Consider the following 17,307-nt stretch of genomic DNA (forward strand, 5'->3'; position numbering starts at 1 on the left):
TTGAGAGACCCAAAGCTAAACTACCTAGTAGCTGAGACTAGAGGCAGGCACCACCATGCCTCTGCAATCCTGACCTGCAGAGACTATAACAATAAATGTCTGTTGTTTTGGGGTAGTTTGCTATATGGCAACGGATAATGCAGCATGGCTCCGGACCAGGTGTTCTCACCCTGCCTCTGGCAATACAGCTTGTCCTCCTGTGAAACAACTTCCTACCACTGCTGTCTCTGGATGTCTCAACATCCCCTGTTGACTTCCTTTATCCTGTCCTCAACCCTTCACTAAACTCCCTTCAAACTTCACAATGGAATATGTTACCTCCTTCCCGCCTGGTGCAGGATGGAATTGTGAACAAGACAGACACCCTTCCCTTCAGAGTTTATATTCTAGTGGGGAAAACAGACCATAAATTAGCCAACAAGTAAATAAGCAAGGTAATTTCAGAGACCAGTAAGTAAAATGGAGAAATGAATGGAAAAATAAATGGGGCTTGAGACAGGCTGATCAGGAGCCTCCATGAGGCAGGCTTGTCAACGAAGGCCTCTCAGAGGCCGAAGGCTCAGTCTGAACTCAGGAGAAGGAAGCTCAGACAGAGGAGGCTGGAGCAGTTAGAGGGAGTAGCGATGTCCCTAAGGTAGGAGAGGGTGTGGAGGTGTCAGGGGCAGAGGAGGAAGGCCCACATGCTAGAGCAGAGTTCGCAGGGTGGCAAGTAGGAGAGGGGAGCTCAGAGACTCAGGCAAAGCCAGGTGAGGAGTTTGGGTTTTATTTAAACTACAGCACGGCCCCTCACTGAAGGATTTTCAGTGAGGGTTCGTGTAGTATCCAATTTACCTTTGGAACGAGCTCTCCGGTCTTGACACCTCTGTCCACAATGTCTAGACCCATAACGTGGGCTGACATGAACTCAGATGCAAATTGCTCTGACCAGGACATCCTGGTCAGCCCTCTGGGGTGGATGGAGGGGCTGCTCCTACCACCAGCCTGGGGACCTCCCACCCCTGCCTCATCCAGAGAGCCTCGCTTGCCACATGGGCACGAAAGGGGCCCCCCAGGTCTCTGGGCTTCAGCAGGGCTCACCCACTCCGGCAGGGTCTGACTTGTTTTGAGGAAAACAAAGTCCAGGTAATGAAGTGGTTTGAGGAAGGTTACACCATGCAATGGACTGAATGTTGGTATGTCCCCAAAATTCACATGTTGAAACCTAATTCCCAGGGTGATGGTATTCAGAGGTGGGGCCTTTGGGAGGTGATTAGGCCACGGGGGTGGAGCTCTCACAAAGGGATTCGTGCTCCTTTGCCCATTTCCTGCCATGTGAGGACACAAGAAGGTGACTGTCTGTAACCCAGAAAAAGGTCCTTGCCAGTCACCAACCAGGCTGGCACCCAGATCTCAGACTTCCAGCCTTCAGAAGTGTGAGAGACAAATTTCTACTTTTGTAAGCCCCCGGTCTACAATAATTTGTTACAGCTACCTGAATGGACCACAACACCCAGGTAGGCACCCCCCGGCCCCGCCCTACCCAGACAGAAAGGGGAGATCAGAAGGCAGGAGTTCCCGCCCCTCCTCCTGGCCTCGCCTGGCCCTGTCTCACAGGGTCTCCCGATGGCCCTTACCCACTCCCTGGCCTGCCTCTCTCTCTGAGAGGGTGGGTCCTTCTCCCCACACAGGCCGTCCGTGAGGCAACCTGTGAGGGGCAGGTTGGGGAGGGAGGGGAGCTCGGCTGCTTCCACCAGGCCCCTCCTCCTGCCCCTTGGGCACTGACCGCCCAGGGACCCCCGGCCTGTGTCCCGCCCAGCTCTGAGTCACTGCATAGGCCCAAATCACACCCATGGTTCTCCTCGGAGGTGTAACCTTGCTCAGATCATTTGACTGAAGTTTGTTTTCCTCAACTCAAAGATGGGCGTACACATAGCCCTCCTGTTTCCTTTTTGCTTTTTTGAGAGTCCCATTGCCTTTCGCTGTCTCATCTCTGAGCAACTCCATTCCTGCTCTAGGAAAGGCAGGGTCTGGCACCCGGCAAGGCCTCCTCACAGGCCTGACTCCCGTCCCTTCCCCCCCCCTCCCCAAGGCAGAACCAGGTGGAAGTGCATGAGAAGCGACAGAGGCGCCAGCCCCAGCCAGCGCCCCATGGCTCCTGGCACCAATCAGGCCTCAAGGCTTCCTCAACACCAGCTTTCCTTCCCCTCCCATTGGGCCCTGCATCCCGACCTTCTGCAACATTGTGCTCCTGACCCTGGCCAGCTCCCAGCCCTCCACAGCTGGGCCCCCACCTCAGAGCCTTCGTATCAGGTAGCCCCAGAGTCAGAGAGAAGGCCCCCGACAAAGCCGCAGATGGAGCTCAGCCCCAGGAAACGCCTTTCCAGAGCAAGGCTCCAGCTCACTGTAGGACCACGGTCAAGTCTGTGTCCAGGCCGAGTGAGGGGTGGGCTTGGGAACCATCTCACTCCTGGCCTAGATCCTACACCAAAAGGAAAAACTTCCCTCCCGCACCCCTTCATCCTGCTCTGGTTTCCTGACTGCCAGCGGGGAAGCACTTCTTTTGGAAGCCACTGGAAATTGAGGGATGAGACAGAAAAAACCAAAGCAACAGAGAAGCGCTCAAGTGTGGGAATGTCCCCGCCCAGCCCTCCCCTTCCCACTGGGTCCAGCTGCATAGCCCCGGGGAAGCCTAGACCTGGAACTGCAGGAACAGGACAGAACCTCCCATCCAGGAGGGGCTGAGCGGCAGATGTGGAGCCTGGAGAGCCATGGAGCTTTCCCTTCCGAGCTCCCAGGGCCAGCAGGAAGAGGACATGAGTGAAGGGATGGGTGTCAAAGGACACTCAGCCTCAGAGGTGAAGACATCTGGGAGTGGTGGGACTGAGGCAAAGTGGACAGCCCCATGCAGGGCCCCGGCCAGCTTTCTATAACACCTTTGTGCAAATAAGAAAAAGTTCACCTCCAGGGGGACACAGGCTTGCATCAGGGCTCACGGCTTGGTGGGTAGAGAGAGGGCTGGATTTGAACTTTCCCCTTCCTCCCCTACCCCGCCACCCCTCTGTATGCATGCTTTTGTGCAAGGCACAACCTGTACAACTGTATGTGGTGGCCTTGGCCCCGTATAACAGGGATGGCTACTTAGCTCCAGCCCTGCAGAAATGAGGGCTTCATGTTGCTGGAGCTTCCAGTTTTTCAAGGGCAGCCGAATATAGGGATCATGTGAAAAATTCTGCTTTTTAAATGTTGGCAGTGAATTCACCCCCTGGGCCAAACAAAACCAATCTGTGCTGGTGGCGCCAAGGGAGAGCACCTCAGGCTCTTGGCACCTGCAGGATGGGCTTGTCCTCCTTGGGCATAAAGCTGCTTTGCCCTGAAAGGCACCCACCGCACACCCCGGGACCTGGCTGGCTCGGACCACAGCCACCCTACCGGCTTGGGACAGTGGATGTAGCGTGCCAGGCTGATGATGAGGTCATGTGTGATGGGGTCCACCAGGTTCCGGAAGCTGGCGTAGCGATACAGAACATCATCTAGTGAGGTCGACTCCATGCCCAGGTCCTGCAAGAGCAAAGGATGCCCAGAGGTCAGGGCTGGCTGCCCCACCCAGCTCACCCACCATCCCCAGGAGAAGTAGGCACAGGCCCCTGGAGGCAACTCTGCCTCCCAGAGCCCCAGTGGGGAGCGTCTGCAGAACTTCCCTCAGGGGCCGGGCAGGCCCCTCCTGTTTGTCTTTACCTCCAAGTTGAGAAGAGTGGGGACTGGCCACTGCAGGCTCCGCAGTTTGTGTGGGTCCTGGCTTGTGGCCCTCTCCTGGGACAGCCTCTGACCTTTGTCTCTCTGGTTTTCCAGAGGAGGAAGCCAAGGGTGGCCCGCCTCGGTGCAAGCAGCTGCTTCTCCATCGTGGCAAAATTTGGAATTGACAAAACTGCCTTGTGACAGGATGGTTTATTGATATTTATTTGTGTTTTCTTCCTGCTTCCGACGTTTTTACTGCTCCTTCTGTAGCTGATGCAGCCTGAGTGTTCCTTTGCCTTGGGGGTTTCGGGGTTGTAAGGACAGCCTGCCAGGCACCCAGAAGGAAACCTCACCAGGACTCCCTCAGAAAGGTTCTGAGTGGAATGTTCCCGATGGGAGGGGAGTAGCTTGGAGGCGAGTGACACTAAAGTGTGGTGGGGCCGCAGCAGAAGCCGCTGGAGCAGAGCTTCCCTGGGTCTGAGGGAGGAATTGGGTTTGGGGGCTCAGGACACACCACCCCAGAATATGGCACCCTGGCATCTGAGGTGGCAGCCGACGCAGGAAGGTCTCTCTGACTGCTGTCCTCCCCTGAAGCAGGCCCTGAAGAATCCTGTGACCTTCCTCTAAAGTAAGTCATGAGACCCCGAGCTTAAAACGGAGTGATGGGCTTTGGAGAAGGAAGGAAACATGACGTGCCTGCCCTGGGGTGGGGACTAAACTTGGTGCCACTCCATGTGAAAGGGGTAGTTACGCCTGCTCCCTGTCTTCAAGCTCCCCCGCCCCCACCCCCGCCCAATTTCTGCCACCCTTGGGTATGAGCTACACTGCAGTCCCTGACCCTAGTTTGGTGCCTTACACAGACCAGGAAATGCTGACATTCCCATCCGCAGACTGTCCTCACGCCATCCTGGGGAGCAAGAGGCATCCCTGGGTGGGGGGCAAAGCAGGCCCACCCACTGCGGGCCGTCCTCATTCTCGGGGCTCCCACAGCTTCCCCAGCACAGCCCAGAGAAGAAAGGCTCCCAGCCCAGGTGGCTGGGGTCCAGTACCCTGGGGACGGGAAGTCTGGGCAGGGAATGTGTGGGTGACCAGCTGAGTTTGCTCTTTGTCATTTTGTTTGTATTCTGAACTTTTAAAATACCTTCCCCACATGATTCTTAGAAATCCGTGGAAGGCAAACAGGCTGGACATCATTATACACTGTCTACAGATGGAGACACCAAGGCCCACGCCTTCTGTGCTGTTCGAATTTCAGGAAGGATGGGGGTGGGGCGGCGCGGCCTCAGCCCTGGGCCTGTTCTGCATATCTCATTGCTCTTATCTGCCAGGGGGTGGTGAGAGGGTGGCTGAGCTGGACAGATGGAGGGCAGGGATGGGCTCTGTGGTCTGGCAGCTGACATTGCTACAAGCAAATAAAGAGTCTTTGCTGGGGGCTCTGGAGGGCCTGGGTGTCATGCCTGGGGGTGGGAGGAGCCTCCTGGGGGGAGCCCCTTGGAGCCCACCTGCCAGCCAGGTCCTACCTGCCATGGTTAGTGGGCACTCTGCCCCCACCCTCATTAAGGCTTCATTCATGCCTCCATGAGGACACAAGAGGCCAATTGTGAGGACTCTGTTTTCCACGTGGCAGGAATGAACCTTGGAGGCGAACTGCCAGGCCCTGTGCCAGGCTCTCTGGCTGCTGAAAAAATTTGCTGGGAACCAGGACCTGGGGGCTCAAGGTCTGGTGTGGATGCAGTCGGGGGAGGCTTCTGAAGCACTGGCTGGTACAGGTTCCAGAGCTGCACTCCCTTGTAGAAGCAGGTGCAATACCCGCCATCAACCTCTGGCCCTGCCCCGGCTTTTTCAATCCCTCAGCCAGGGCTGCGTCCTGAAGCAAGCAACCTGCCACTGCTGAGCCTGTTTCCTCATCTGTAAAATGGGGACAGTGACCCTAGCATCACAAGGAGGTAAGGGGAACAAGACCAAGTGCTACATGTAAAGCCCCTGGCAGGGAACAGAGAAAGCAGCAGTGCCCTTTCTACTTCATTTCTGCCCCCTCCTTCCTGGAAGGCCCGTCCTCCCCTTCTGCAGGGGTTCTCCATCTCCGGGACCACAGCCCCATTTGAGAATCTGTCAAAAGCCATGAGCTCTCTCCCTAGAAAAATGCAGGAGTCAGGGCCGGGCGGGGACCTGGGCACACAGAGTCCACGCTGGCCTCATGATCAGGAGGGTGTGTCGGAGCCGTATGGACACGAGGGACACCAGGATACAAACTGTCACCCACTAATGTGCAAAATCACAGCCCTGCCCTCCCTGGGGCAGGAGGAGGCTGGGGACACAGGAAGGCCGAAAGTCAAAATGCTTGTGTTCTACCATCTCAGAGGGCCTGTGTGGTCAAACGGGCTGTGGCCCAGTGCCCGGCTTGCCAGCCAGACCCTGCCTACAGCTTGAGGCTCCCCTTCCTGGGGACAGGGAGCTGGGGAAGGAGGGTAGATGAGGTGGAAACAGAAGGGTGGTTATTCCCATGGTCAGATGCTGCCCTGGTGGCCACGGGGAGGAGGCCAGAGGCATGCAGTTATTTTTCTTTTACAGTCTGTCAAGCAGGCTGGGCTGCTCCTCTGTGGTTGGTGACTTAGTGCCAGCCTCTATCCCTCCTCTGCTTCACCCCTGGGCACCCCTCTCCTCTGTGGGCACTCCTGGCACCTAGTGGTATCCTCCTTCCAACTGTCCCTGAATGACCCTGGGAAATAGCACTGGGTTTTAGGTCCTGGCCAGCCCCAACTCGCTGTAAGTCTGTGGTAAGGGACTTCCCTCTTGGGATCCATTTTCCCATCTGTGAAATGGGCAGATGAACCGCACTAATGGTTATTAAACTGTGTTCCAACATCTTGGGGCTGACGGTCGGGGGCTGCGGTAGACAAGAGGGAGGTGAGAGGAACCAGCAGGGCTGTAGGCTGCGGCTCTTACAAAGCAGCTCCTGGTTACAAACAAACGCAGTTCTGTTCCAAAGAAAAGCGTGAAAGCCCTGGACCAGATGACTGCCTGGGTTTCTTGTGTTCCTACCAGCCTTGCCTCATCTTCCTGGACCCCCTACATCTCCAAGCCAGTCTAGGCCACCCCTGGAAGGACCAAGAAAATCCTAGTTGCCAACCCAGGAGGCTGGGCAGGTCTGTGAAGATGCCAAACGTCCTTTCCGGAGCCCACTCCCCTGTCATCTGCCCGCGCTGTCCCCCTGGTTGCCCAGCTGCTGACTGTGGCTCCACCTCTCTGGAGCACTGTCTGGGTTCATGTGGTTGCTGCTTGGGAGGGGAAAAGGAGTGTAGAGGCAGGATGGGAGGGAAGGAGGAGGGTCTTCTAGAAAGGCAGCTCAGGGTCACTGTGAGTCACGGCCAACCAACGCCGGCCCGCCCTGCGAATTCCAGCTGGGGTGGGGCTCCCCGAGGTCCCAGAGCTACAACAGGGAAAGCCAGATAGAGGCTGGCCAAAGGCCATGGCACACATTATTGCTTTATTGCTTTATTTCGACCCCACCTAGGTCCACAGGATGCTTGTGCTAATTGAGGGCACTTCATAGTCCTGAAGACCTTGGGCTACTTCCTGCCTCCGTGATGTCCTCTCCATCCCCCCTCCCCTAAGCCAGGCTATTGGAGATGATGGTGTCACCAGCTGGGACTACCCATGGGGCTGGGTGTGAGGGAGAAGAGGTTACCAGATCCTCAGGTGTCTCAGGCGGCTGCAGCCTGGGCCACAGCCCTGGGAACAGGCTCCTTTCTGACTCTGCACCCATGGCCTGCCCTCGTTCTCAGGAAGACACAGAATGGGGGTAGGCACACGAGGCCTGCTGCATGTGCAAAGGAAGTGGAAGCATCAGATCCAGGTGTGGTCCCTGCAGCCCCTCCTGTGCACTGTACTAGTCTTGGAGGGGCTGGTTTGTCTTAAAAAGCACGAGGCATTGAGGACAATCCCATTTTCCTCATGATAGGTCTAAACGGTACCACCCCTAGTACTGTTTGTGGACGGTTCCTCATCAGGATGTCTGGGAACACCAGGAGGTACGCCTGAGTCACTGCTGGTGGGGAGTGACACTCGGAGAGTGTGGCTGGCCTGACACCAAGTCACCCTTGGCTCCCCTACTGAGCTGCCGGACCCAACACACAGCAGTACATGGTATCTCAAAGAAGGGGGCCCTACATGACTGGAGCATGAATAAACAGGTCTGGGGACTCACTGCAATGGGGAGAGATGATGGGCTTGGGAATAGGGGTGCATGTTTCCAACAAGTGAGTAGAGATTCATACAAGGCAGTCAGAATGGCATTTCTCAAAGTGTGGTCTGTAGACTTTGGAGAAGCACCCTTAAGACCATTTTAGGGGTGCTGTGGGGACCTCTTTTCCAATGACATATCTATGTGATGCCAGATTTTCTTCAAAGGCATCAATTAAAACAACCTGTCGCAAGATCCAATGCAAAAGCGCGAGTCTGATAGCTGTCTTCGAGAAAGTGAGACATGCAAGAGAGTCACAAAAATGGGGAGCAACACCACTCTCCTCACGTGGTTTTTCTTTTCCTTTGGAAAATATAGTTATTTTCATAAAAATGTATTTCTTCACTTGTGAACTTATTCTTTTTTATTCTGAGACAGGGTCTTGCTCTGTCATCCGGGCTGGATTGCAGCGGTGCGATCATAGCTTGCTGCAACGTTGAACTCCTGGGCTCAAGCGATCCTCCTGCCTCAGCCTCCAGGGTAGCTGGGACTACAAGTGTGAGGCACTGTAAGGAGCTGCTGTTATTTTTTTTAGATGTGAAAACAACCCTAGGAATGGTAACAGCTGGCATTTTGCATTCACGTTGGCACACGTGTGAGCAAGGCAATGGCATGGAGTGTACATGCTCACGGCCACTCACTCGATGCCTCCCCACAGTTGGACTTGCACCTTCACTCTGTATTCCTGTGCCGTAGGGAAGTCACCCAGTACATGTTTCCCCCAAAGCGGAATACACAGGTGCCTTCTCTTCTGAGCTCTAGCCTCCCCGAGAATTCCTTCATGTTGATGACACACCTGAAGACAACCTGGCTCAACAGAAACTCCCTGCAAGATATCACAGATAGACTTGGTTACCCTCTGACTTTCAGTCCTGCAGATGAGAATGAGGCTATCTGATTTTTATTTCTTTAGCTGCTTGTTCAGCCCTGGCACCTATAGGGCTGTCTTTGCCACAAAACCCCACTGTGTCTCCTGGACAGCCCCAGCAGACTGTCCTCTTCCTAGGAATACCAGTTCAGCATACAGGAGACCTCTGAAGCAACTGATATCTCTACAGCAACTTCTCCAAGTCACCAAAGGGGCATCTCATTCATGACATCGCCCAAACTCCAAAAATCCCTTCCCTGTATCTTCCTCGCTACTCCAACCATCCCTCGCTTTCTCATTTCCACCCTGAAAACCCAGCCCAAATCTTTCTCATACAAATAAACTTAACTTCTCTGGCCAATCCAGTTCTCAGATCCAAAAAGCCCCGTAAAATCCCAGAAAATAACAAGGGTTGGCAAGAATGTGAAGAAACTGAAACCTTTATGTGCTGCTGGTAGGAATGCAAAATGGTGCAGCCACCATGGAAAATGGTGTGGCAGTTCCTTAAACAAATGAAACACAGAATTGCCATATGATCCAGCAATTCCACTCTTGGGAATATATACCCCAAAGAACTGAAAGCAGGCACTCAAACAGCAGCTATGTTTCCAGCAGCATCATTCACAGTAGCCAAAAGGTGGAAACAATCTGAGTGGCCATCAACAGATGAATGGGTACACGGAGTGGGGTCTAGCCATGCAACGGAATATTATTCAGCCTTAAAAAGGAAGGGGATTCCAACACATGCTACAGCATGGTGAACCTTGAGGACACAGGGACAAATAAGTGAAATAAGCCAGACACAAAAGGACAAATACTGTCTGATTTTACTTATATGAGGTACGTAGACTAGTTAATTCATAGAGACAGAAAGTAGAATGGTGGGTACCAGGGGCTGGGGGGAGGGGAAGGAGGAGTTACTGTTCGATGAGGACACAGTGTCTGTTTTCCAAGATAAGAGTTCTGGAGATCAGTTGTGCAACAGTGTGAATGCACTTAACACAACTGAGCTGTATGCTTACAAATGGTTGAGATAGTACATTTTATGTTATTGTATTTTACCACAAATTTTAAAAAGGGCCAGGCCCGGTAGCTCATGCCTGTAATCCCAGCACTTTCGGAGGCTGAAGCAGGAGGACAGCTTGAGCCAGGGAGGTTGAGGCTGAAGTGAGCTATGACAGTGCCACTGCACTCCAACCTGGGTGACAGCCAGAGCCCCAAGAAGGCAAACATAGACACGTTCTAGGGATAGGAGGGAGCAGGGGAAGGTGCACATTCTACCCGGCTGTTCTTTTTCTGGCCCTGACACTTGGTTATTAAACATTTTTGCCACCATGTGTCTAGTGGTGGATCTGTTTTCTTTGAATTTCCTTTCAGGTATTGGTCTGCAGAACATAGACCTTTTCTCAGGCTGGCGCTTCCTCAGGAAAACCAACGCTGGCTCTGTGTCTTCTGTATTTGTCTTTTTTGGTATTCTGTGCATGATACACTTTCATCCAGGGTTTCCAGTTTGCCTTCCATGTCACTGATTTCACATCCATCATTACCGCTCTCACTGCCCCCAAGAAGGATTGCAAGTCGGCTAGCATTTCATTTCCTTGCAATTCTTATTTTGCTTGTTAATCTCTCCTTTCATCTCATCCTGTTGGTTTTCTTTTCCATCTCAGCTTGGCCTCTTTGGGTGCCCTTTTATTCTTTTCCCGCAAAGTTCATTTCTTCTGGATCCTGCTGTAGATCATTTTCAGAGGTCGGGGTTCAGGTTCCAGGAAGCTCAGGCTTCCCCCATCCCCAGCTTGTGCACTCTCGAAGAGATCTAGTCTATCAGCGCATCCTTGTCCCCATGACAGCCTCCTTGGGTTGGGGCTGAGTCCACCTCTCAGGACTCTGGCTTGCACAAGAGTCCAGCCCCAGGATGAGACTCAGGCACCGTGCTTACGTGACTCTGACCTTGAGAAGGGACATCTTCACCCACTTCATGGCCTGAATCTCCAACTCTCACAACAGTGAAGTCCACGGAAATCTATAACAATGTCTGTATGTTCAGGACGCTTCCTGTCCTTGGACAAGCCCACTGGCTGCACTGGACTTCTCAGAGGCCCTCTCTTCCCGCCTTGCGAGTTGCTGTCTCTGAACAGACGCAGACAGAGGCATGGGAGAGGAGGAAGGGAGAGGGGAGTGGAAGAGCCCTCCTTCTACCTCCAAATTGTCACTTCCATGGTACAGGACCAGTTGCCTGGCTTTCTGATTGGCACAGTCCTCAGTCTAAGGGAGAAAGCGGCTTCCTCCCTTCCTTCCGGAGGTCTCAGATTCCTGGAGGAAGGCTGGATGGTGTCTTTCTTGGCCTTGCTCCATGTGTCTAGCAGTGAGGAGGCTCCTCTCAGACTGCCCACCTGTCTTTGTTTCCAGTGTGCTGAGCGTCTGTGTTTTTTTGGTGTGTCATCTTAGGTGTCTTAGGGGAAAGCTAGGAGAAGCCACAGAGGAGGCCGCCGGCCATACTCTATTTTAAACCTCAACTCCCCCCTTCCCTCTTCAACTCATTTTTAACCCCACTCCCAGAAGGAAGGCCCCACGGGAAATTAGCTTTCATTTGTCTGTCTCCTCCAGGCATGACTCCACAGTTTCTGCAACAACACAGCCGAGGAAAGGAGGACGCAGCAAGCGCTGAATATTAACCAGCAAAGGTAGATGCTTCAATATCGAAACCACCAGGGCCCGCATGTGCAAAGCTACTTAATGAGGGTGTAATCAAACACAGTCCACCAGAAGGAAATTAATTAGAGTCCAGAGGGCAAGCAGGAAGCAGAACCAGGCTGCTCCCCCTCCTGGCTCTAGAACATCACTGGCAGCCACTGCTAAGGGAGGGACAAGCCTGGGGGATGCCAGGCCTCAGCTGGGTGCCAGGGCTCCTGTCCTCTTCCCCGTGACATTCCGGCTTGCCTTTGGGGGATACCCAGGGGAGGGAAGGGAAATGTCAGGTTCTGTTAGGGAAACACAGCCTGAGGAAGCCCCCAGGGAGAGAAGCTGGGACATCCCAGAGTTAAGGAGCTGGGCACAGAGAAGGCTTGCTTCTCTGGGAAGACAATGGTCTCATAAGAAGGAGGACGGAAATGTATTCTCTCATAGTTTTGGAGACCAGAAATCTGAAATCAGGGTGTTGGCAGAGCTGCACTTCCTCTAGGGATTCTAGGGGAGACTTCATTCTTTCCCCATGTGTGACAGGGAAGGGAGGGACGCCAGGCACAGACCTATGCACCAAATGAGAGAGACAGATACAGGGTGCAGTGGGATGAATGGTGGCCCCCAAAAGACATGCCCACGTGCTTGTGCCCAGAAACTGTGAATGTGACCTCATTTGGAAAAAGGGTCTTCACACACAGATTACCTTCAGGACCCTGAGATGAGATGATCCTGGTTTATCCAGCTGGGAGGGCCCTGAATCCAAAACAAGTGTTCTTACAAGAGACACAGAGAAGGCAGCAATGTGTAGGTGGAGGCAGAGAAGGGAGTGACGCGGCCGCAACCACCAGAAGCTGGAAGGGTGAAAGAGTGAAATCTGCCCTGGAATCTCTTACCTCAGACTTCTGCCGACACTCTTACCTCAGACTTCTGGCCTCCGAACCATAAGAGTGTGTTTCTATTGTTCCGAGTCACTCAGCCAGTGGTCATTGGTTACGGCAGCCCCAGGAAATGAATGCACCAGATTGGATCAGGACAGAGGTGGCATTTTCCCCAGGGGCACACCAGGCAAAAGGGAGAAGAGATCAAGGCAAGTGGCCGGGACTCCTCCCTTCTTCCACTGCTGTGGACCTCAGCCAAGAGCACAGCTGTGGGCAACCAAGGACATTACTGCCAGAAATCAACTTGCTGTCTCCACCAGCCCCGGAGCCTCTGTGGGCCCATGTACCCCTGACACACTCTCCTTTGCTGTCTGCTCGCAGAGGCAGGGCTATACTAGTCAGAAATGCTTCCTATAGGACCCCCAAGGTGGTTCTCAGCTCAACAGGGGAAAGAACCTTTCAAAACAGGTGATGAAGGAAATGCCGACACCACTCATGACAAGGGCGAGGCTTGAAGACACTCCACTAAGAGAAATAAGCTAGGCACGAGAGGACAAATACTGCACGAGGCCACTTACATGAGGGACCAAGAGTATCTAATTATTCAAAGTACTCAAATTCACAGAGACAGAGAGTAGAATGGTGGTTGCTGGGACTGGGGAAGAGGGAATTTGTGTTGGGTGGGGACAGGGTTTCAGTTTGGGGACGATGAAAAAGTTCTGGAGATGGAAGGTGGTGATGATTGCACAGAAATATGAACGTGCTTAATGCCACTGAACTGTGCACCTAAAATGGTTAAAACGGCATTTTATATTTGTATATTTTATCATAACAAAAAAATAGTGGTGAGCTCACCGTCACTGGAAGGATACAAGCAGAGGAGAGACATTCATCAGCCGGCACTGCTGAGGCAGGATTTCTGGACCACAAGGAAGGTGGCCACTAAGAGTTGCCCTCCGGCCCCCTGTGACTCTTCTCATCAGCATGGCCCAGGATGCAGGACCCTGGCATCCAAGGAGGTGCCACTAAGTAGCTATAAGACGTGGGGCCTGGCGAGAGGAACCAGGAAAGAACTCAGAAAAAAAAAAAGAAGCAACAAAAAGCCAGTGACGAAGTTGCGTGGATGGCGGGAAGGCAAGCAGGAGTTTGGTGATGGAGTTTGAAGACCAGGACTGAGACGCCCCCCGCTGGAGGGGTATGCGGGGTGCAAAAGCAGAAGTGGCACCAGTAGGCTTGACTGCTCCAGAGAGGGGCATCGCTCCTCAGTGCAGTGACAAGGCGCCTTTAGCCCTGAAAGTGCCACTGTCACACAGGGCGGCCCTGGAGCAAAGTGAGTGCTCATGCACTGAGGCACATGGAAATCTGGTATTTCACACATTGGTCATGTTCAAGAGAATTAGGCGTATCAGAGTATCTAACAGATTGGCCTTCCAATCCCCATTTAAAACGGGTAATTGAGTAGCTGATTTTAAGCTTATGATTTTAAGCAGAACGCCGGAAGTGGATTCAGCCAAGTTTGTAAGTTTTGAAATGTTTCAGAGAACTAATAGTCATCATATTTATCAGCTTATTAAATTTTAAGAACTGTTTAGGAACCCGGGAAAGTCCTGCTTTTCAGGATGAGTATTTATAAACTTAAGAACACTGGTTATGTTAAATTTTTAAATTTATAAAATCGCATCAAGATATTTAAAGAAATTTAATTACTTAAGTTATAAACCCCCTACCCTTGAACATGGTCATTTAAATGAACTAGATTCATGAGATGAATAATGAAATTGGTATGTTAAATGCTTCAGGAAACACTAGGTTTAAAAATTTCCACTTCAATATATATTGAATATTAATTGAGAAAATTCAAGTAGTTGTAAGTAGTCTGTGTGTGTGTGTACCCCAATAATAACTAATGAGAGATAATGCAGACGAGGTGGGCACCCTGCAGAGTCCGGGGCAAGAGCATCAGCACAGCTAGAGAGGGAGGACTACGCAGTTAAGAGCCCGAGGCACACTGCTCAGGCTTGGAAGACACCAAAGCAAAGCAGACTAGCAAAAGCAATGAAAGCAACTGCTACATCCCCTCCCCCTAACAAAACCACTGGACAGCGTGGGAACCCTGTTTGAAGGTGAGGCCTCCTCACACTCCTGCTGATGTCTAAGGTGGGCATTGCCTGGCTCCTGGTCCCAGTCTTGGGGGTTGCCTCTCAAGGGCACCCTGGCTTGGTGCCCGCCACCCCCACAGGCCTGTGAGTTTGGTACCCAAGGAGGTGCCCATGAACACCCAGCTGACCGAAGTCAGCCAGATGCTGCCAGGGAGGGCTGCTCTGCGGAGGTCTGAGCCAAGAAACTGCTGCTGGGGGGGTCACTGGCACCCACTCCCCGCTCCACCAGACTTACCCAGCCTGTCTGAAGGATGAGAGGTAAAGACTGGGGTTCTCTGGTTCCACCTCAGGGCCCAGGGGCAGCTCATGACTCTCCCACCCGTCCAAGGCCACGTGGCCCCTGCAGGTTTTTGAAGCCAGGCACCCTGGCAGGCTGGCCCTCCTCAACAGTGACGAGTGTTGCCACCAGGTCTGCCTTGCCCAGCAGGAGTCAGCAGCCTGGGCGGCAATGTTTGGCAGCTTTGCTCAGTGAGGGGCTTCATGACTGCCTGTTGTTTGTGTTTTAACTTTGAAGTCTTAAAAAATGACACCCTCTGTGTGAAACAGGCCTTTGGAAACAGATGCCCGGCCGTTGCCAAGTGTAACTTAATTAAAATCCAAGAAACGGCTTTAGCAACAAATAAATAGCTAAAGGATGCCTTCTCTTCAGAAAAATCTAAAGTAAGCTGGGAGGCGCATCAAGCCATACAGAGGAGTTTGTCTGCTCCTCCATGGTCATGGCTCTGCCCACACGTGGCTGAGGGCGAGGGACAAAGACCTGGGTTAGACCTTAACTTACTGTGTGGCCCTGGGCAGGCCACCCTCCTACACCACAGCTTCCCCACCTACAAATGAGAAGGTTGCACCAGCTCATTCTTCCAAAGAGTTGGAGAGGGCAGCAGAAGAGGGACTTGGACCAAATACGTTTGGAACACAAAGAATTCAACAAATAACCATTTTCCTTTTCGTGCTGGACATTTCAGCTACTGTTTTATGACTCCGAAAGGGTGGTGGCATTTGCGATATCTCCCAGATTTATTTCCCAAGCCCCTCCCCTGCTTCCCCATGACCTCTCGTGGACTCGGATTCTGCAGTATGTCTGGGACCAGATGGTCTCTGAGGTCCGCAGTCCCCTACATTCCACGAATTCTCGGCACTTTGTCATCCATCCCAGCGCCCTCCTAATCTCTCTGCTTGGGAAATTATCTGAATCGGTTGTTTATACCTTCTGGCAAACGCATTTCAGTCCATTTGTCCCTCTCTGCAGTAAATTTTGCCCAAGTGAAATGAAACATTTGGTTCATCCTCAAATGATTTGCAGGTAAAATGGCAAAGAGGTAGAGGAATGACTTAGAAGATCCTTCCGCCTCCCTAATAACCTGCGTTCCAAGCAGGAGAGTCTTCATGGGAACAGCCCATTTCTCAGAGTGAAAAGCTGGGGGCTGCAAGGTTGTCTCAGACAGTTAGCCAGTGGCAGGGATTGGGGGCTCCAGAGCCCCTAGAAATTTCTGACTCTGCCTCTATGAGCCCTTGGAAGTTAAGTATTAGCCAGGGTTCTCCCGAGAAACAGAACCGATAAGATGTGTGTGTGTGTGTGGAGAGAGAGGAAGGGATTGATTTATTTTAAGGAATTGGCTCACATGATTGTGGGGGCTGGCAAGTCTGAAGTCTGCAGGGCAGGCTAGGAAGCTGGGGACCCAGGGAGGAGCTGGCAGTGCTGTCTGGAGTCTGGAGGCAGAATTCCTTCTTCCTCGGGGACCTCTCTTTTCTCTTGGAGCCTTCAACTGATTGAATGAGGCTCACCCATATTATGGAAGGTAATCAGCTTTTATCCATTTATGCTTTTGAGATGGAGTCTGTCACCCAGGCTGGAGTGCAGTGGTGTGATCCTAGCTCACTGCAGACTAGAACTTCTGTACTCCTGTAGTCCCAGCTATTCAGGAGGCTGATCCTCCTGCCTCAACCTCCTGAATAGCTGAGACTACAGGTGCAGGCTACCATGCCTAATTTAAAAAAAAAATTTGGTAGAAATGGGCTGAGCATGGTGGTTCATGACTGTAATCCCAGCACTTTGGGAGGCCGAGGAGGGCGGATCACCTGAGGTCCAGAGTTCGAGACTGGTCTGGTCAACATGGTGAAACTCCCTCTCTACTAAAAATATAAAAATTAGCTGGGTGTTGGCCGGGCATAGTAGCTTACACCTGTAATCCCAGCACTTTAGGAGGCCGAGGTGGGTGGATCATGAAGTCAGGAAATCGAGACCACCCTGGCTAACACGGTGATACCCTGTCTCTACTAAAAAATAAAATAAAATAAAATTAGCTGGGTGTGGTGGTGGGCGTCTGTAGTCCCAGCTGCTTGGGAGGCTGAGGCAGGAGAATGGCATGAACCCGGGAAGTGGAGCTTGCAGTGAGCCGAGACTGTGCCACTGCACTCCAGCCTGGCCAACAGAGCAAGACTCTGTCTCAAAATAATAACAATAATAATAAAAATTAGCTGGGCGTGGTGGCACTTGCCTGTAATTCCAGCTACTCAGGAGGCTGAGGCAGAAGAATCACTTGAACCCGGGAAGAGGAGGTTGCAGTGAGCCGAGATTGCACCACTGCACTCCAGCCTGGGTGATGGAGTGAGACTCTGTCTCAAATTTTTTTTTTTTGTAGAAATGGAGTCTTGCTTTGTTTGCCCAGGCTGCTCTTGAACTCCTGGCATCAAGCAATCCTCCCGCTGTGGCCTCCCAAAGGGCTGAGATTACAGGAGTGAGCCACTGCACCTGGTTTTATTTGGCTT

General features: G+C 52.5%; 1 protein-coding gene across 1 annotated transcript in view; it reads right to left on the bottom strand.

Moving 5' to 3' along the window:
• The window catches only part of LRRC75A (leucine rich repeat containing 75A), a 47,784-nt gene that overhangs the window by 14,386 nt on the left and 16,091 nt on the right, over positions 1 to 17,307 (bottom strand). Inside the window, exon 2 of the mRNA XM_003912384.3 lies at positions 3,409 to 3,537. Coding sequence (XP_003912433.2) covers positions 3,409 to 3,537 — 129 coding nt within the window. The remainder of the gene's footprint in view (positions 1 to 3,408; positions 3,538 to 17,307) is intronic.

This window comes from Papio anubis, chromosome 17, assembly GCF_008728515.1.
Source record: "Papio anubis isolate 15944 chromosome 17, Panubis1.0, whole genome shotgun sequence".
Taxonomy (NCBI): domain Eukaryota; kingdom Metazoa; phylum Chordata; class Mammalia; order Primates; family Cercopithecidae; genus Papio; species Papio anubis.